General features: G+C 40.2%; 1 protein-coding gene across 8 annotated transcripts in view; it reads left to right on the forward strand.

Annotated features, from left to right (window-relative positions):
• The first annotated feature begins 1,870 nt into the window (after positions 1-1,870).
• Positions 1,871-19,058, forward strand: part of LOC115209451 (zinc finger protein 2 homolog) — a 42,648-nt gene continuing 25,460 nt past the window's right edge. For 5 of the 8 annotated variants that reach the window (XM_036500971.1, XM_036500972.1, XM_036500967.1 and 2 more), the window contains exons 1-3: positions 1,914-1,978; positions 6,581-6,586; positions 18,771-19,058. The exon at positions 18,771-19,058 is cut by the window's right edge. In XM_036500971.1, the coding sequence (XP_036356864.1) occupies positions 18,871-19,058 (188 nt within the window). In that variant the 5' untranslated portion in view covers positions 1,914-1,978; positions 6,581-6,586; positions 18,771-18,870. Of the gene's footprint in view, positions 1,889-1,913; positions 1,982-6,580; positions 6,587-7,084; positions 7,093-18,770 lie in introns of those variants that run through there. The other 3 variants (XM_036500970.1, XM_036500969.1, XM_036500968.1) reach the window with 3 other exon arrangements.

Consider the following 19,058-nt stretch of genomic DNA (forward strand, 5'->3'; position numbering starts at 1 on the left):
GTTACCTAGGTGACCAAGTCAGTAGCAGGGAAGGGTGCACTGAAAATGTAGCTGCTAGAATAAGAATAGCCTGGGCTAAGTTCAGAGAGCTCTTACCTCTGCTGGTGACAAAGGGCCTCTCACTCAGAGTAAAAGGTAGACTGTACGACGCATGTGTACGAACAGCCATGCTACATGGCAATGAAACATGGGCCGTGACTGCTGAGGATATGCGTAAGCTCGCAAGGAATGAAACCAGCATGCTCCGATGGATGTGTAATGTCAGTGTGAATACTCGACAGAGTGTTAGTGCCCTGAGAGAAAGGTTGGACCTAAGAAGCATCAGATGTGGTGTGCAAAAGAGACGACTGCGCTGGTATGGTCATGTGGCGAGAATGGATGTGGATAGCTGTGTGAAAAAGTGTCACACCCTAGCAGTTAAGGGAACCTGTGGAAGTGGTAGACCCAGGAAGACCTGGGATGAAGTGGTGAAGCATGACCTTCAAACATTGGGCCTCACCGAGGCAATGACTATTGACCGGGACCTCTGGAAATATGCTGTGTTGCAGAAATATGCTGTGCTGCAGAAGACTCGGTAAGTGCAAGTGTGACCATAACCTTGTAGCCTATGCCAGGAGTGTAACCAGTCCACTTATGCGTGCCTTTCCTTCATTGGACACTAAACTCTGCTTGCGAAGACCAGTTGAAGCAAGTGAAATCGAAGTCGAAATAAAACTCGGTGACTGGCATCCGTTGCTAGCGGAGCGTTAAGAGTACCATACGAGTGAGATGGTTGCCAGAGCAACAAGCTGGCCTTCGTGCCAATGGCACGTTAAACACACCATTCGAGCGTGATCGTAACCGCGTCGCCTTACTAGCACTTGTGCTGGTGGCACTTGAAACATTCGAGCGATGTCATCACCAGTGCCGCTGGACTAGCTCCTGTGCAGGTGGCACATAAAAAGCACCATTTGGGCGTGGCCGTTGCCAGTACCACCAAACTGGCTCTCGTGCCGGTGGCACGTAAAAGCACCCACTACACTCTTGAAGTGGTTGGCATTAGGAAGGGCATCCAGCTGTAGAAACTCTGCCAGATCAGATTGGAGTCTGGTTCGCCAGACCTCAGTCAAATCGTCCAACCCATGCTAGCATGGAAAGCGGACGTTAAATGATGATGATGGTGATGATGATGATGATGATGATGATGATGATGATGATGATGATGATGATGGTGATGATGGTGATGAAGAAAAGTTAATATCCATAGATTAATTTTGATTCTGTATAGCACTGACATTCATTTTAACGATTCTCTGATTTTTTTTTTTTAGTGATCCTCAACTAGATTTCAAAAGTTTCAAACATCATAATGGTCCCTGGAGGTTTGTAACTTCATACAAGTCGTGTAGAGGTTATGGGGCTGCCCCGCCTCTCTTCACTGGCTTGATTTTAGAAATTTGAATTATCGTCTGCATTACTTTCTCACAGTCTTTCAAGAAAAAGAAAAAACTCATCACGTTCGAAATAAGAAATTCTTTTGTTTCAAATTAGGGGGAATATACATACATACACACACACACGCACGAACGCACACACGCACACACACACACATACACACACACACACACACATACATACATACATACATACATACATACATACATACATACATACATACATACATATTCCCTCGACTATATATATTAGCTTCAAGTGAATGTCGTAAAACTAGAAGGGAGTTAATTGACATTGAGTTCAGGTGCGAGGGATATAAATATTTTATCAACGAAACTTTATAAAAAAAGCTTTATATCGTTTAAGTAATTCACCTGCCTCTTATCTAAACATGAAAACTATCAATAAAATTAAAATCTATTTCAACGAGGGAAAAGCAGAGTGTAAACAAAAGGTGTGTATGGAATATCTGGGTATAAATTTAATCAGGGATTAATTTACGTGTTACACCTAATGGCAGCTTTTTACTCGTTGTCTTTTCTCGGTGGTAAGATGTTTTTAATTTCTCCCTTCGTTTGCATTTAAAAAATGTGTTGCTAATTATAAATATTTACATATCCGTATGCCCTTAATGCGATATATATATAGCACTGTATACAATAATTTCATTATTTTATTATATACTGATAAATCTTTATAAATATTTAAATTACGTCACCCTGAAATGTCAGTCCAACGTGAGATCTATTTACCTTTTTTTAATAAATTCCTTTTCAAATTATTTTGTTATCAGAATCTCTAATGACTAGAACTGATTTGGACGATAGCGAAAGATTAATCCATCTTTGCTGAGATCATTGTTATTGTTTGTTGCAAGTATTTGATATTTGTTGGTTGTTATTGTTCGGTTTAGAAGAAACATTGACACTTAAGAAAGGGTAGTGTATGTGTGTAGTGTGTATTGTAAAAGGAGTATATACATATGTAGATTTCTTGCTAATTAATCGAAGTTGATGTTTATATTGACTAACGTATTGCTAATATTTACAAAACCTATAAAATAATCCGTTACTAACTGAAGAAGCACAACTATTACACTGATGAACATTATTGTATTTTAATAATTTTTGATTGCTTACAGTTGTATCACTAATGACGGCTACTGACCTAAACTTTCAATTCTACTTTGATCAAATTAAATAGACAAGTTTATTTACTTTTTCAGTTTTTGTTTTATAACATACGTTGAAGGAAATTAAAGTAGTATGTTGATAGATTTTCTTATCCCACGGTCCTTTCTTTATAACGGCGTGATTCTGGTGACAGTCGTGGTTACCTTGGTTTAAAGTACTCCTTTCCGCCTTTCATCTCTAAATAACCCTTGTACTAAAGAAGAATAGTTGTCAGTCTTCCTGTAGCTTTTTCAGCCTTTTCTTGGACACTTCTCTCAATATAGCTAAGAATACTATCAAAGAAATTGATCTTTCTCTTAATGCAATATCTACTTTATATGTCTAACATTCGTACATTCACTTTATCTAATTTGTTTATGAAAACGTCTGGCTGTATTTTTAGTTAAGTCAGTTATATTTCTCCTCAGATATTTGACTTAAACTTCTTGTAAATTATTCCAACTAAGAGATATTATTATGTCAGATATACTAGGTTCTCTCCTTGCTGTGTTAAGACATGATTGTTTTTTTGACTCTGAACAAGGGTTGTATCCCTAACCAGCTGAAGTTCATTTATCTTGTGTTTGTTATCAGATGAGAGACAAATTGAGCTGAAATGGAATACTTGAAAGAAGTAGTTGTTGGGGGAAATAAGGGAAAGCAAATACTTTAAGTCAGTTTAAAAGGAGGTGGCATAATATATGTGGAAGTGTCTACCATGGGAATTTTCTAAGCAAATTACTTTCCTGTGGGCTCCATTCCTCTCCCTTAGATTGGTGGTATTCTATCAGATCATACTATCTCAGTGTATGCTAAGGGAGTCCTAGTCTAACACCTCTCCTACAACCTAGACCAAAGCTGCTCTGACTCCATGAACAGAGACTTCAACTACACATATAAAGACACTTCTCCTCTCCTAGTCGGAGACACTACGCACACACCCCAAACACTGCTCTTCATCTTTACAGTCAGAAAATATTTCACCCTTTCCAAATCTTATGTAAGACCCACAATAAAGTCTTACAACCACTTCTGGTGTGGTGCTGTTGATGTTATGCAAACAGACATCATCATCATCATTTAGCGTCCGCTTTCCATGCTAGCATGGGTTGGACGGTTCAACTGGGGTCTGGGAAGCCAGAAGGCTGCACCAGGTCCAGTCTGATCTGGCCAGTGTTTCTACGGCTGGATGCCCTTCCTAACGCCAACCACTCCGTGAGTGTAGTGGGTGCTTTTTACGTGCCACCGGCACAGGTGCCAGACAGGGCTGGCAAACGGCCACGGTCGGATGGTGCTTTTTACGTGCCACCGGCTTTCCATGCTAGCATGGGCTTGGTGGTTTGACATGGAGCTGACTAGTAGGGAACTGTCCAGACTCCAGCTGTTTGTTGAGGTATGGTTTCTACTGCTGGATGCCCTTCCTAATGCCACCCAATTAACAGAGTATGCTTGGTGCTTGTTACATACCACCAGCATGGGTGCATGTACACAGCACTGGTACGGGTGCATTAACACGGCTCCTGCATGGGTTTCTTTTTAAGTGGCCCTGTCACCTAAAAGGGCAAGTCTGTATGTGTAGAAGGCAGTGATTTTACTTAGCTTGACATGTCTTATCAAGTGCAGCAAATTGTTACATCTCCTGGTCCCTTGTTATTTCCTCAGTGGTGGCCAATTCTGAGGATCCTTTCTTACCACTTCTTCCCACATCTTGGGTCCACCCCTTCAACAGGTACCCTCCACAATTACAACTCAGCACTTCTTTATGCAGCTGCCCTTATCCATATGCATCACATGACCAAACCAACCCAATCTTCTCTCTTGCACACAACATCTGATGCTTTTATACTCAGTTTTCCTCTTAAATCATTTACAATCTGTCATACATGCACACTGACATTACCCATCCAGCAGAGCATGCTAGCTTCATTTCTTTCAAGCCTTCACAATGTAATATAGCTGTCCATACACAGACATTATACAATCTGTCTTTCACTCTAAGAGAGAAGCCCTTAGTTACCAACAAAGGTAGAAGTTCTCTCAACTTCGCCCAGTCTGTTCTTATGCTAGTAACTACACTTTCAGAACTCTCTCCCACACTGCTAACTTGGTCTCCTGTGTAACAGAAGCTATCTACTACTTCTAATGATCTACCCAAGCATTTGGGAGAGCCTATTGTCTGAGTATTTTTAAACCTTGCACATTTGTCACAAAGACTACATTCTCTGTTAACTTTGATATCACTGCACCTCTTATGTGTTCAAAGCTTGCACTGGATATAACACATGAAGTTTCTACCAACATCCTTCTTACATATTGAGCAGGCTATCTCTCAGAAGAGACTTGTGATTTGTCTGCCTTCCTATTTACTAAGACTTTGAATTTTGCTAGGTTAACGCTAAAGCCTTTCAATTCTTGACCTTGCTTCCACACCTGAAACTTCTTCAGCTATAAGAATAAAGTCATCAGCATAGAGGAGCTCCCGAGGGTAGCTTGTCTTAAATTCTTGTTATTGCTTGGAGGACTGTAATGAACAAGCTGACTTTGGATGTGAATATTGCATAACAAATCAAACACACATATCAATATTTCATTACCTTTAAGTTAGAATATTGTAAAATGATTGAAGATACTCATTATATTGAAAAGTATTATTCAATAATTAAAATATGAATAATTACAGTCTTGTGTTTGCTGGGATTTTGTTAATATAACAATATTAAGTTTGATATTTGATAAAACAAAAAAAAACAAAAAAACTGCAAGACTTACATATTTTGTAATCTATTTCACTGTAAAGTTAACCATTGTAGTGCACTGATGAACTCTTTCTGTGCCAAATTTGAGGAAGAAACTACTAACAAGAGCAGTTCTTTCCAAAGACAGGGATATTTATTTTGTTGCTGCTTAAACTGTAATTCTTCATAACCATTATAACAAAATAAATCTGAGTTCCAAAACTGCTTTCCGAGTCTGTTCTTCAGAAAAATCTGGAGTAAAATTGTTGTATTAAATGGTTTAGGTATCATCATCACCATCATTTATCATCCATTTTCCATGCTGGCAGGGGAAATGACGAAAGACCGAGACCTCTGAGATTTGCTGTGACTGCGAAGACCTGACAAATGAAGTGAATTCATGGCTCGCAGGACGGCCTGCTGTGCTAACCTTGGATCGTAGAGTGACCCGCTGTTCTTAAGGAGACTTATTGAATCAAGTACGTCAACACCAACATTAAAATAAAAATCAAATGGAAATTTTAGTTAAGATACCCATGCCAGTGGCACATAAAATACACCATCTGAACGTGACTGATGCCAGCGCTGGCATGGGTGGGATGGTTTGACTAAGGCTTGTGAGTTGAAGGGCTGCATCAGACTTCAGTCTGATTTGGCAAGGTTTCTACAGTTGTATGCCATTCCTAACACCAACCACTCCGAGAGTGTAATGGGTGCTTTTACATGCCACTGGCACAGTATCTGCCACAACTATGATGTCACTTGGCCTGATAGGTCTTCTTCTCAAGCATGGCATATCACCAAAGACCTGAGTCATTTGTTGTTGCTTCTGTGAGGCCCAATGCTCAAAAGGTTCTTTTACATGCCAGTTACACGACACCAGCATCGGCCACATTGCCTATGTGCGGCCCAATGCCTGTGCCAATTATGTGACACTAGCATCAGCCATGACTGTAATTCCACTTCTCTTGATGGGTTTTCTTCACTAGGAAATTTGGTTAGATTGAAGCTGATTTGGAGAAGATCGTTGTGAATATAAGCTGGAATCATTTATTGTGTCAACAGTAAGTAAATATGTTGTCATGTCCAAGTATATACATTTAAACAGAATCAAAGATGAGAAAGAAGAATTTTAAAAGTAAAATTGTCTGAAGAAGGAAAGAAAGAGAATATTTAGGAGTAGGAGTAAAGTAGATTTGCTAGAAGATAGGAAGGAAGAAATCGAGATTGAAGATAAAGCTACTGGTCATCTCTATATATTTAAACGGCAAAATGTCTGTCTGTGTGTGTGTCCTTTATACAAATCCACAATTTTTCAGTTAGAGAGCTTGCACTTTTTATGGTCATTTAAAACCGTCCAAGGGTGGTCGTGCACATCTTTACATTTCCCCAGTCACCCTGCAAAGCCATTAAAAAATCAATAGAAGTGACTTTTCTGTGAATTTTCTATTCAAAATCTAATCAAAATGCCTGAAATTTGATTCGCCAATTGACTGCCAGCTGTATGTGATTGGTCAGAGATTTGGACAGTACTCGCGTGTATGTGCGCACGCACGCAGCTGTATATGCATGCACTAGCACTATGACCCGGCGTTGCTGGGTCATAGTGCTAGTTAGGGGAATATAGTAGTTCAAGGTAAATTGGTGGTTTACCACTTAACAGTAAAACTCTAAATTCACATATCCACACGCATGTATGTATTTCCTCTGTAGGTGTGCATGCACATGTACATAGCTGCATATTCTCATGTGCTAAGAAGAAGCTTTAGCGAGATCACAAGGTTAAGAAAAGATAAAGTTAGCTTAAAAAGTTGTATGTTATAGGAGTGGCTGTGTGGTAAGTAGCTTGTTTACCAACCACATGGTTCCGGGTTCAGTCCCACTGCGTGGCACCTTGGGCAAGTGTCTTCTACTATAGCCTCAGGCCGACCAAAGCCTTGTGAAATGGATTTGGTAGACGGAAACTGAAAGAAGCCCATCGTATATATATGTATATATATATATATATATATATATATATATATATATGTGTGTGTGTGTTTGTCCCCTTAGCATTGCTTGACAACCAATGCTGGTGTGTTTATGTCCCCGTTACTTAGCAGTTCGGCAAAAGAGACCGATAGAATAAGTACTGGGCTTACAAAAGAATAAGTCTTGGGGTCGAGTTGCTTGATTAAAGGCGGTGCTCCAGCATGGCTGCAGTCAAATGACGGAAACAAGTAAAAGAGAAAGAGTAAAGAGAGAGGAGCTTCAAGTGGGGGTGGAGGAATAGTTAGGGAATAATTGGTGAGGGTGCTGTTATTTGTACCTTGAAAAAGTGTTGCATAGCCTGTATTTACAATTAAGAGATCTGAATTAGTGATGAAGCCTAGAAGTGTTGGTGAGTAACAAAAAGTTGACCTTAAATATATATTCACCCACTGCTGAGGGTGAATGATATAAGAATATACAAATAAATAAATAAATAGAGCGATAGAATTTTGTCATGAAGGAAGAGATATAAAGCTGCATGCACAAAACCCTAGCAAGTAATAGAGAGCAAAATAATAATATCCTTTAAATGTCTCAGTGTAGACACCTGCATAAACAGACATGCATACATGCCACTGCACAAAACTGAAGGATCCAAAACATGTTTGTACACATGCACATGTGTGCGTGTGTGTATCTTCATATATAATGGTATGTGTGTATATATACATATATAGAGAGAGAATTTGAACTTATGGAGACAATATTTACATATCACCTGAGGAAATAGAACTAAATCTCATAATGCAAGGAAACAGTTGCATAATTAAGTACCTACATGCCTGGAGAACTACGTTGCATAAAAACAATTGTAGTGACTGAAAATAAATGTCCAACTGTACTCCTCATTGACTCCAAATTTTTTCAATTATATATACATATATTGTGAGAATATACAAAAAAAAAAAAACAAAAGACGAAGATGGGTGTGTAAACAACAAACAGATGTATTAGTTTAATGCACGGGAAGTGAGAAAGTCTTTTACATTTCGAGCCTATGCTCTTTGACAGAAAGAAACACAGAAATAAACAGGGTGAGAAAATGAAAAAGGTTTAGTTGCTAGCAATCTATCATGGCGAAATATATATATATATAAACAATTGCGATGTGGAAGCTGTTTGTAAACCATTCAAGAACACACAATAACTGTTAGTTTCACTTCAATGTTAAATTTTATGTGTCAAAATATTTTCACCAATTTGAAACCTCGACCTGTTCACTGACAAAACATTATGCTGCATATGAGAAAGTAACAATTAGCTCATGATATGTATGTGCTTATGTATGTCTCTTCTATTTTTTTTGGTTATTATAAATCTTACACCGTGGAGGGTGCTGATTTCCAACAAAGATACAAGGCTCCATCTTTGGAATGTAGTTAACACAGACGAATTCACATCTGGAACTTGAGAAAAGTCTTGCATATTTTTACTGTTTCACTCATAGATTGCACTTGTAAATGTACGAATTAGCCGCTCAATTTCTCTTTCTGAAAATCCCAGTTTATCCAGATTCTCCTTTAAGCATTTACTAACAAAACCTAGTGCTCCAATTATTATTGGTATGAATATGAATTCATAGTTTGAATATAGAAGCTGGAGGTTTCAAAGCAATTGTCCATAGATATCCTCTTTTTCTTTGGTTTTCAAAGAGATATTTATATCTGCAGGGCAGCTGACCTCTATGACGGTACATACCTTTGCCCCTCTGTCTCAAACAACGATATCTGGCCTGTTATAATTATATTTGATTGAAGGTTTGATTGGAATATGCTTATACACACTCATACATATATACATACCCATACGTACACGCTAAAATACTCATACATCTACACATATATACCTACATATAAATCTATGTACACTCATATGACTATATATGATTACATATATATATATATATTTAAATAATGAGGGAGATAAATTAAATATTAATTTAATTAATATCAATTTAAAACCAGTAGCCTAGCATACAAAAATCTGAAAAATCAGAGAAAATTCTAATACATGTGTATATTTAAAGGGCTAAAAAACCACTAAGTGGTCAGCCGTATGCTAGAAGTAGATCACCAACGATCAAACTACAAAGAAAAGAATGTTCTCTAGAGAAAAATTCAGCAGACACCAGAACAATATGCGGGCAAGACAGATGAAAATTATATAAAAAACAAGAATTACTCGCAGACCGGCGGTTTCGCCTATTAACGAATGAATCACTTACGTAATCCCTCGTCTGTAGGCTTGTCAGTGCGATCGTTCCACAGGTAATATAATTTGTAAAACTAACCACCAGCTTTCCGTATAAACTCGGACATTTGAAATTGACCCCAATGTAATCGGTGAAACTAAGCACTTCATCATCATCATCATCATCGTCGTTTAACGTCCGTTCTCCATGCTAGCATGGGTTGGACGGTTCGACCGGGGTTCTGGGAAGCCAGAAGGCTGCACCAGGCTCCAGTCTAATTTGGCAATGTTTCTACAGCTGGATGCCCTTCCTAACGCCAACCACTCCGTGAGTGTAGTGGGTGCTTTTTACGTGCCACCTGCACAGGTGCCAGGCGGGGCTGGCAACGGCCACGGTCAGATTGGTGTATTTTATGTGCCACCGGCACGGAAGCCAGTCGAGGCGGTGCTGGCATCGGCCACGAGTCGGATAGTGCTTTTTACGTACCCCCAGACCAGGGATCCTGGCTGGTTCAATTCGATTTCGATTTCGCTTGCCCCAACATGTCTTCACAAGCAAAGGGGGTTGGCAAGGGTGCCTGTCGTACGGTCGCATTGGAGTATTTTACGTGCCACGGCCACGAGTCGGATGGTGCTTTTTACGTACCACCAGACCAGGGATCCTGGCTGGTTCAATTCGATTTCGATTTCGCTTGCCCCAACATGTCTTCACAAGCAAAGGAGGTTGGCATGGGTGCCTGTCGTACGGTCGCATTGGAGTATTTTACGTGCCACGGCCACGAGTCGGATAGTGCTTTTTACGTACCACCAGGCCAGGGATCCTGGCTGGTTCAATTCGGCTTCGATTTCGCTTGCCCCAACATGTCTTCGCAAGCATGGGGGGTTGGCATGGGTGTCTGTCGTCGGATGAGGTTCTATATCGACTTCGCTTGCCTCAGCCGGTCTTTGTGTCCAAGGGAGGAAAGGCATTCATAAGTGGGCTGGGCTCACTTGTCCTGCCTGGTCTTCTCACGTACAGAATATTTCCAAAGGTCTCGGTCTCTGGTCATTTCCTCAGTGAGGCCTAAAGTTCGAAGGTCGTGCTTCACCACCTCGTCCCAGGTTTTCCTGGGTCTACCTCTCCCACGGGTTCCCTCAACTGCTAGGGATTGGCACTTTCTCACACACCTATCTTCATCCATTCTCGCCACATGACCATACCAGCGCAATCGTCTCTCTTGCACACCACAACTGATGCTTCTTAGGTACAACATTTCTCTCAAGGTGCTAACGCTCTGTCGAGTATGTACACTGACATTACACATCCATCGGAGCATACTGGCTTCATTCCTCACGAGCTTACGCTTGTCCTCAGCAGTCACGGCCCATGTTTCGCTGCCATGTAGCATGGCTGTTCGTACACACGCATCATACAGTCTGCCTTTTACTCTGAGCGAGAGGCTTTTAGTCACCAGCAGAGGTAAGAGCTCCCTAAACTTTGCCCAGGCTATTCTTATTCTAGCAGTTACACTTTCAGCGCACCCACCCCCACTACTGACTTGGTCACCTAGATAACGGAAGCTATCAACTACTTCTAGTTTTTCCCCCTGGAAAGTGACGGAAGTTGTTTTCTGCAGATTTTCGGAGGTTAATGCTCCCGAGCATCTGCCACATACAAAAACTATCTTCCCAGTTAGCCTACCTTTGACATTGCTGCACCTCTTATGTGTCCATAGCTTACACTGGGTACATCTTATAGAGTTTCTACCTACACCTTTTCTACAGATCGAGCAGGGCCATCTTCCTGAAGATATTTGTGGATTGTCTACCTTTCTACTTATTAGTACTTTGGTTTTAGCTAGGTTGACTCTAAGGCCCCTTGATTCTAAACCCTCCTTCCACACCTGGAACTTCTCCTCCAGTTCTGATAGTGACTCAGCAATAAGAGCAAGGTCGTCAGCGTAGAGGAGCTCCCAGGGACAGCCTGTCTTGAATTCCTCCGTAATTGCCTGGAGTACTATGATAAATAGGAGGGGGCTGAGTACTGAACCCTGGTGGACCCCAACCTCTACTTTGAATTCTTCTGTGTACATGTTGCCAACCCTAACCTTACTTACGGCATCTCTGTACATGGCTTGCACAGTCCTCACCAGCCATTCATCTATCCCTAGTTTCCTCATTGACCACCAGATAAGGGATCGGGGGACCCTATCAAAAGCTTTCTCCATGTCAACGAAAGCCAGGTACAGGGGCTTATCTTTGGCTAGGTATTTCTCCTGCAGCTGCCTTACCAGGAATATAGCATCAGTGGTACTTTTCCCTGGCACGAACCCAAACTGCATCTCATCTAAACTAACTCTCTCTCTAATTAGTTGGGCTATGACCCTCTCCGTAACCTTCATTACTTGATCCAACAGCTTGATACCTCTGTAATTATTTGTATCTAGGGCATCACCTTTACCTTTGTAGCAGTTGACTAGTATGCTGCTGCACCAGTCATTGGGTATGACTCCTTCGTGTATCACCTGGTTGACTATACGGGTGACTAGGTTATAGCCGACACTGCCAGATATTTTGAGCATCTCTGCAGTAATTCCTGATGGGCCTGGGGCTTTCCCTGTCTTCATGCTTCTAATTGCCTTAGCTACCACGGAACTATCAACTCGGATAGCTGGTCCCTCTGTAGGGTCAACATTCGGCAGACTCTCTTTATCCCATTCATTTTCCTCATTCAGTAACCTTTCATAGTGGCGTCTCCAAGCTTCTCTCTTTGCATCCTCATTTAGCGCAAGTGAACCATCCTCCATGCGAACACATTTCTCTCCTACCACATCACGATTCTCTCTCACACACTGTCTTGCAACACGAAATACCTCAAGTCTTTCATCCTCACGGCGCAGGACATTGGCAAATTTTCTCTTATCCGCTTCCCCTCTGGCTAGATAGACCTGTCTCCTAGCTTCCCTTCTGGCAGTCTGATACCCTTCCCTGCTACCACCGTTCTTCCAGGCCTTCCAAGCCTGTTTCTTTTGTCTAATAGCCCTGTCAACAATATCGTTCCACCACCACGTTATTTTGGGTCTTAAGGGGACTTTGCACCAGCCACAGATCTGGTCAGCGGCTTTCAGCAGGTTGTCCCTCAGAAACGTCCAGTTGTCTTCTACCTCATGTGTAGCTATACCCCCTTCCACTTCGTCAAAGGCTTCAAGTAACATATCTCTAAATCTCTGTCCATTCGCAGGGGCTTTAAGCTTCCAGACCCTTCTTCTCCATGTTGGTCGTCTTCTAGTCGCCCTCTTTGTCCTGATCCTAAAGTCACTAACTACCAGTCTATGTTGTGGGGTGCATTCTTCGCCTGGGAAGGTTTTGGCATTTTTAAGCAGCCATCTTTCCCTTTTTCTGGCAAGGATGTAGTCGATTTGGCTAGTATGCCGGCCCGATCGGTAGGTGACCAGGTGGCTTGTTGGTTTCCTGAAGTTAGTGTTGCAGACCATAAGACTATTCGCATCGCAGAACTCCAGCAGCCTGGTTCCCTCCTCGTTGCGGGAACCATAACCGTAGCCTCCATGTACGCCATGGAAGCCCCCAGCATGTCGTCCAACATGCCCATTGAAATCACCAGCCACAAAGAGAAGGTCCCTGTCGTTCGTCGATGAGGTGGTCTGCAGTAGGGTGTCATAGAAACTGTCTTTCTGTCCATCGGGTAGCCCTGGCTGAGGGGCATAGGCCGATATAATGGTTGCTAATCTATTATGAAGCACTATTCTAATCTTAAGTATTCTGTCACTTAGTTTGCAAAAATATACTTCCAGTAATAGAAGCATATAAAACATTAGATCTATCCATCCTCTGTCTTCAGGGTGAAGATATAAAGATCTAACATTTCATATCATAATGCAAAGAATTTTAAAGATAGATGCCAGCACCGCCTCGACTGGCTTCTGTGCCAGTGGCACATAAAAAGCACCCACTACACTCGCGGAGTGGTTGGCGTTAGGAAGGGCATCCAGCTCTAGAAACACTGCCAGATCAGACTGGAGCCTGGAGCAACCCCTGGCTCCCCAGACCCCGGTCGAACCGTCCAACCCGTGCTAGCGCGGAAAACGGACGTTAAACGATGATGATGAGTGAGAAAGGCAAGCAGTAGTCAGTGAAAGGAGAAAGAAGGTAGCTTAATGGGTGTATGGCAAGTATTAAAGTAAGGGAGAGCAAGAAGAGAGAAGAGAGTTAGATCAGGAAGATGGTAGGGGAGAGGGATCAGAGTACTGAGAGAAGTAAAAGTAGAGTGTTTGTAGAGGGAGGGTCAGGATAAGTAGTATTTTGAAGGGTGGTCATTGTTATTGGGTTTAACAAAAGATGTTAATAATCAGGGACAGTGCGCCTATAGAACTAAGGGAATTTGGAATAGGGAAAGTAGGGTTAGGGAAAAGGGTCCAGCTACTGATGATAGTGGAGAGGCAGAGAGGGAGTTCAAAGAATGAAAGTGGGTTGGCAACATTGAGTAGAGAAGTATACAGAAATATATGTGAGTGAATACAGGGAAGGATAGGATGGTAGAAAAGGCAGGAGGAGCTGGTAGTGCTAAGTTATTGTGGTTGAAGAAGAAACTAGAAGATTGAGAGAGAGTTCAGAGTATGAGGATAGGGTGGCTGTAAGTTCATGTGTGCTTAATAGTGGTACTTGAAATTAACAGTGCCACCTATATAGACTTTTGCTTGATGGGAGTATGGTGTTACTATCAAGCATTTGTAGACTATGTTTTTCTTAGACAGAAATCTCCAAGAGAGCAGAGCTGAGACAACTAGAAGTTGCTGTTCTGGGGTTGGAATTGATCCCTAGGAAGACCTGGTTTATATGGTTTGTTAACAACAAAGATGAACAGGAGGTATCATCAGTATCAGTGTTTGATTGGGTGGAGGTATTACCACTAGTATATGTGGTCATATCGGTAGTATTAAGGTTATTATTATTGAGTTGGGTTGGGTGGGGTTATTATATTATTGCTACAATGTGGGTTGAGCTGGGATTCAGTGGAATAGGTTGTAGTGTCTAACGACATGTGAAGTTTGCATCTATTAGAGGAGGCAATTATGGATCCTATGTTAGGCATGATAAAGTAGGGGATTTTAATTGGGGTGGCTGTGTGGTAAGTAGTTTGTTTACCAACCTTATGGTTCCGGGTTCAGTCCCACTGCATGTCACCTTGGGCAAGTGTCTTCTACTATAGCCTTGAGCCGACCAAAGCCTTGTGAGTGGATTTGGTAGACGGAAACTGAAGGTTGCCCATCGTATATATGTATATATATATGTGTCTGTGTTTGACCTCCAACATCGTTTGACAACTGATGCTGGTGTGTTTATGTCCCTGTAACTTAGCGGTTTGGCAAATGAAACCAATAGAATAAGTACTAGGCTTACAAAGTACAAGTCCTGGGGTCGATTTGCTCGACTAAAGGCAGTGCTCCAACATGGCTGCAGTCAAATGACTGAAACAAGTAAAAGAGTAAAAAAGAAAGAGATGATTTATTGAAGATTGGATGATATGTTGTGGTGGAATTTAGAATTTTAAAAAAAAGTGTTTAGGTTGGGATTTAACTTGGTGGGAGAAAGCTAGCACGAACCATAGGATCTTGCCTTCCATTACTGGTTACATATTTTTGCAAACTACATTTCCCAACACTAACTGTGAAACAGCTGTCAGACCTGCGACACCATGGCTTCTCCCCTTTAATTTTCTGTGCCTATGTATTCTGTGTAAGTTTACTCTGTTAATATATGAATATCTATATTTGTACTTGAATAGTCATCTAAAACTTTTCAGTCATTGCTTTCCCTCTCTTTTCATATCTATTTATCTGTCTATCGATTGGTCTATCTGTCTGTCTGTCTGTTTCAATCAATCAATTAGTCAATGCAGAAGAATGGAAAAATTTTCTATATTTTTATTTCCATGATACACATATTTCTTTACAAGACAGGAGTTACAAATTCTTCAAACAAATATCAAAAAATAATACAAATTTACACTGGATGATGCTCCCGTTTATAGTATTAAGCATCAATCAGGAGTATATTGAGAGATAGAGGGAAAATGTTTGAGATCAAAAATAGTAAGAGGACAAATGAGAGAGAGAGAGAAAATGTACACGTACATGCACACATATACTGCTCCAGTGCATCTGTCAAATTGAAGCAACTATTTATGTACACCTTTATATATATGTATATATAAATATCAGGTCATCCCATAAGTTCTGTCCGGTTTTACCTTTTTTAAAACTGAATGAAATTTAATAGTATTTTAGAATGTCTAATTGAATTAAAAATTATTTTTATGCATTTGTGTACATTTAAACTAATTAAATATTATTTTACAGAATAATAGAATTAAAATTTCTTTGATTAAAACCCTTTCTAACATAGAAGTATCCAAAGAGCATTTGAGGCACATAATGCTTTATGAGTACAAAAAAGGAAACTCTGCAGCCGAAACAACTCGAAACATACAATCAGTTTATGGGAAAGAATGCTTGAACGAAAGAACGTGAAGACGATTTCAGCCTTGAAGATGAAGATTGAACTGGACGTCCAGTTGAGTTTAATGATAAGCTCCTTGAGGCATTACTTGAAGAAAATCCTGCATTATCAGTTGAAAAATTGGTAATAAAGGTCAGTTCAAACCATACAACTGTTCATCATCATCTTCAACAACTTGGAAAGGTTCCTAAACTTGGAAAATGGCTGCCTCGTGAATTGTCCGAAAGCAACCACATATCCCAAGTTGACATCTGCTCTTCTCTCCATTCTCACAAACTCATTTCACCCTTTTTGGACATACTTGTGACTGGTGACAAAAAATGAATCTTCTATTGAAATGTTAAACATTGTAAACAGTGGCTTGGTAAAAGGGAAAAGGCTCAACCAGAACTGAGAAGGGAACTTCATGGGAAAAAGGTTCTTCTCTCTATTTGGTGGGATTGCAAAAGAGTAATTCACTTTGAATTGTTACCACCAAATGCAACAATCAATGCTCAAGTCTACTGTCAGCAATTAGAGTGTTTGAACTAAGCTTTGAAGAAAAAAAGACCCACTTTAGTGAATCGAAAAGGAGTGGTGTTTCTTCAGGACAATGCATGACCCCACACTACTGCAAAGATCATATCATAGAAGATGGAAGAGCTTTGTTGGGAAAAAATTCCTCATCCACCTTATTCTCCCGACCTTGCTCCTTCAGACTACTATTTGTTTCATAGTTTAAAGAGTCATTTGGGGGACATAACTTTCACAAGCCAGGAGGAGGTCGAGATGGACATTTCAGAGTTCTTCCTTTTGAAACCAAAAGAGTTTTACATTGATGGGATTAAAAAGCTTGTAAATAGATGGAAGGAAGTCATAGATAATCAGGGAAAGTACATTGACGATTAAATTTCAATTAAATACAACATTTGATCTCTTGTTTTCTTTATTCAAAATTCAGACAGAATTTATGGGATGACCCGATATATATAAATGTATATACAGGGGAGTACCCAAAAGTAACCAGGAACATTCTCAGTAGGACAAGCTTGTTGTTGTTCAGGCTTCCGCTGCTATAAGTCACTTGATGCCACTCTCAGGTATCGGTCTGCCAACTGGTGGCATCAGTTTAAATCATACTACCACGAAGCCTGAACTACAACAGGCTTGTCCCACTGAGAATGTTCCTGGTTACTTTTGGCTACTCCCTTGTATATACATTTATATATATCAGGTCATCCCATAAATTCTGTCCGAATTTTGAATAAAGAAAACAAGTGATCAAATGTTGTGTTTAATTGAAATTTAATCATCAATGTACTTTCCCTGATTATCTATGACTTCCTTCCATCTATTTACAAGCTTTTTAATCCCATCAATGTAAAACTCTTTTGGTTTCAAAGGGAAGAACTCTGAAATGTCCGTTTCGACCTCCTCCTGGCTTGCGAAAGTTATGTCCCCCCAAATGATTCTTTAAACAATGAAGCAAATGGTAGTCTGAAGGAGCAAGGTCGGGAGAATAAGGTGGATGAGGAATTTTTTCCCAACAAAGCTCTTCCGTCTTCTATGATATGACCTTTGCAGTGTGGGGTCATGCATTGTCCTGAAGAAACATCACTCCTTTTCGATTCACTAACTCCCCTGTTCATCGATTTTTGCGATGGCTCAAATGAACGAACAGCGTGCTTCCATGAAATTCTGTTTTCTGCTGAGAAAAATGGCAGCCGAAACAGTTGTCATGCTTCAAACAACTTACAAGGACGCTGCCATGAGCAAAACATAAATTTATGAGTGGTTTCCATGCTATGGGAATGGTTACTTGTCACTTTAAGTCCAACCTCGTTCAGGACGACCGTCAACCTCCCAAACAAATGGAAACATCGTGAAATTTCATGGACTGATTTTGGAGGACCATCACTGCACAATTGAGGAACTTGTTGATATAACTGGTTTGTTTTGGAGATCTTGCCAATGTATTTTGAGTGAAGAATTGTGAATGAAAAGATTTACAGCAAAATTTGTGCCTTGCTCATAGAAGATCAAAAGCAGTCATGACAATGCATGTCATGAACTGAAAGAACAATTGGAAGTTGATCCAGACCTTGTTTTGTAGGTCATCATTGGTGATAGAAGCTGGTGCTAAGGAATTTGCAGATGTGGAAGAGGCAAAGAAAAAAATGACAGAGGCATTAAAAGCATCGCATCACAAGAGTTCCAGTACTGCTTCCAATAGTGGAAACTGTGCTTTTATGAAGTTTCTACCTATGCCTTTTCTACATATATGTGTGTGTGTGTGTGTATAATATGTATATAGTTGTGGTAGATATGTAGATTAAATTCACTACCTCTTGCAATATTTTATGCTTTAGCATATGACAGTAGCCCAGTAGACAAGCTATAAGAGAACATCTGTAATTAAACATTAGACTATTGAATGTTCACAGTAAACATACTGAAGACTATAAATAGTATTTTTACTCTAATTAAATCATATTCTAGAGCTGGAGAATGAGCACACCTCACTCTATAAAATATACTTTGGGGTGAAATAGTTTTCCAGATTTAGGGATTGAAGATTTGTTGGACTGTTATAAGTAATTAGTAATTGCACAAACTATATCTTTATATGTTGGCTTGTCTTTACTACTAATTAATTTTAATTTATTATATTTACTTTATATGGACTTAATTTTTTTTTCTTTTTATATTTCAGCCTCTACCAATTTGTTATGGTGTCACACATCATTATATTTTCCTTGATTCTGTAATTATCAATACTAATTATTGCATTGGATTATTGTGCTCCAACCTCAATGGAGAAACTGTTCTCATGTGAAATATGTGAAAAGGAATTCTCTGAAATTTTGAAGCAACATACTCTTGGTCATGGCCGTGAAAGTGTGCTGAAAGTGGAACATGAGAATCCTCCTGATACAAACGATGTTAATTCTATTGTGAATAACACCAAAATAAACACTGTAAATGAATGTCTCCAGCCTGA

This window comes from Octopus sinensis, linkage group LG3 (genome assembly GCF_006345805.1).
Source record: "Octopus sinensis linkage group LG3, ASM634580v1, whole genome shotgun sequence".
NCBI lineage: Eukaryota > Metazoa > Mollusca > Cephalopoda > Octopoda > Octopodidae > Octopus > Octopus sinensis.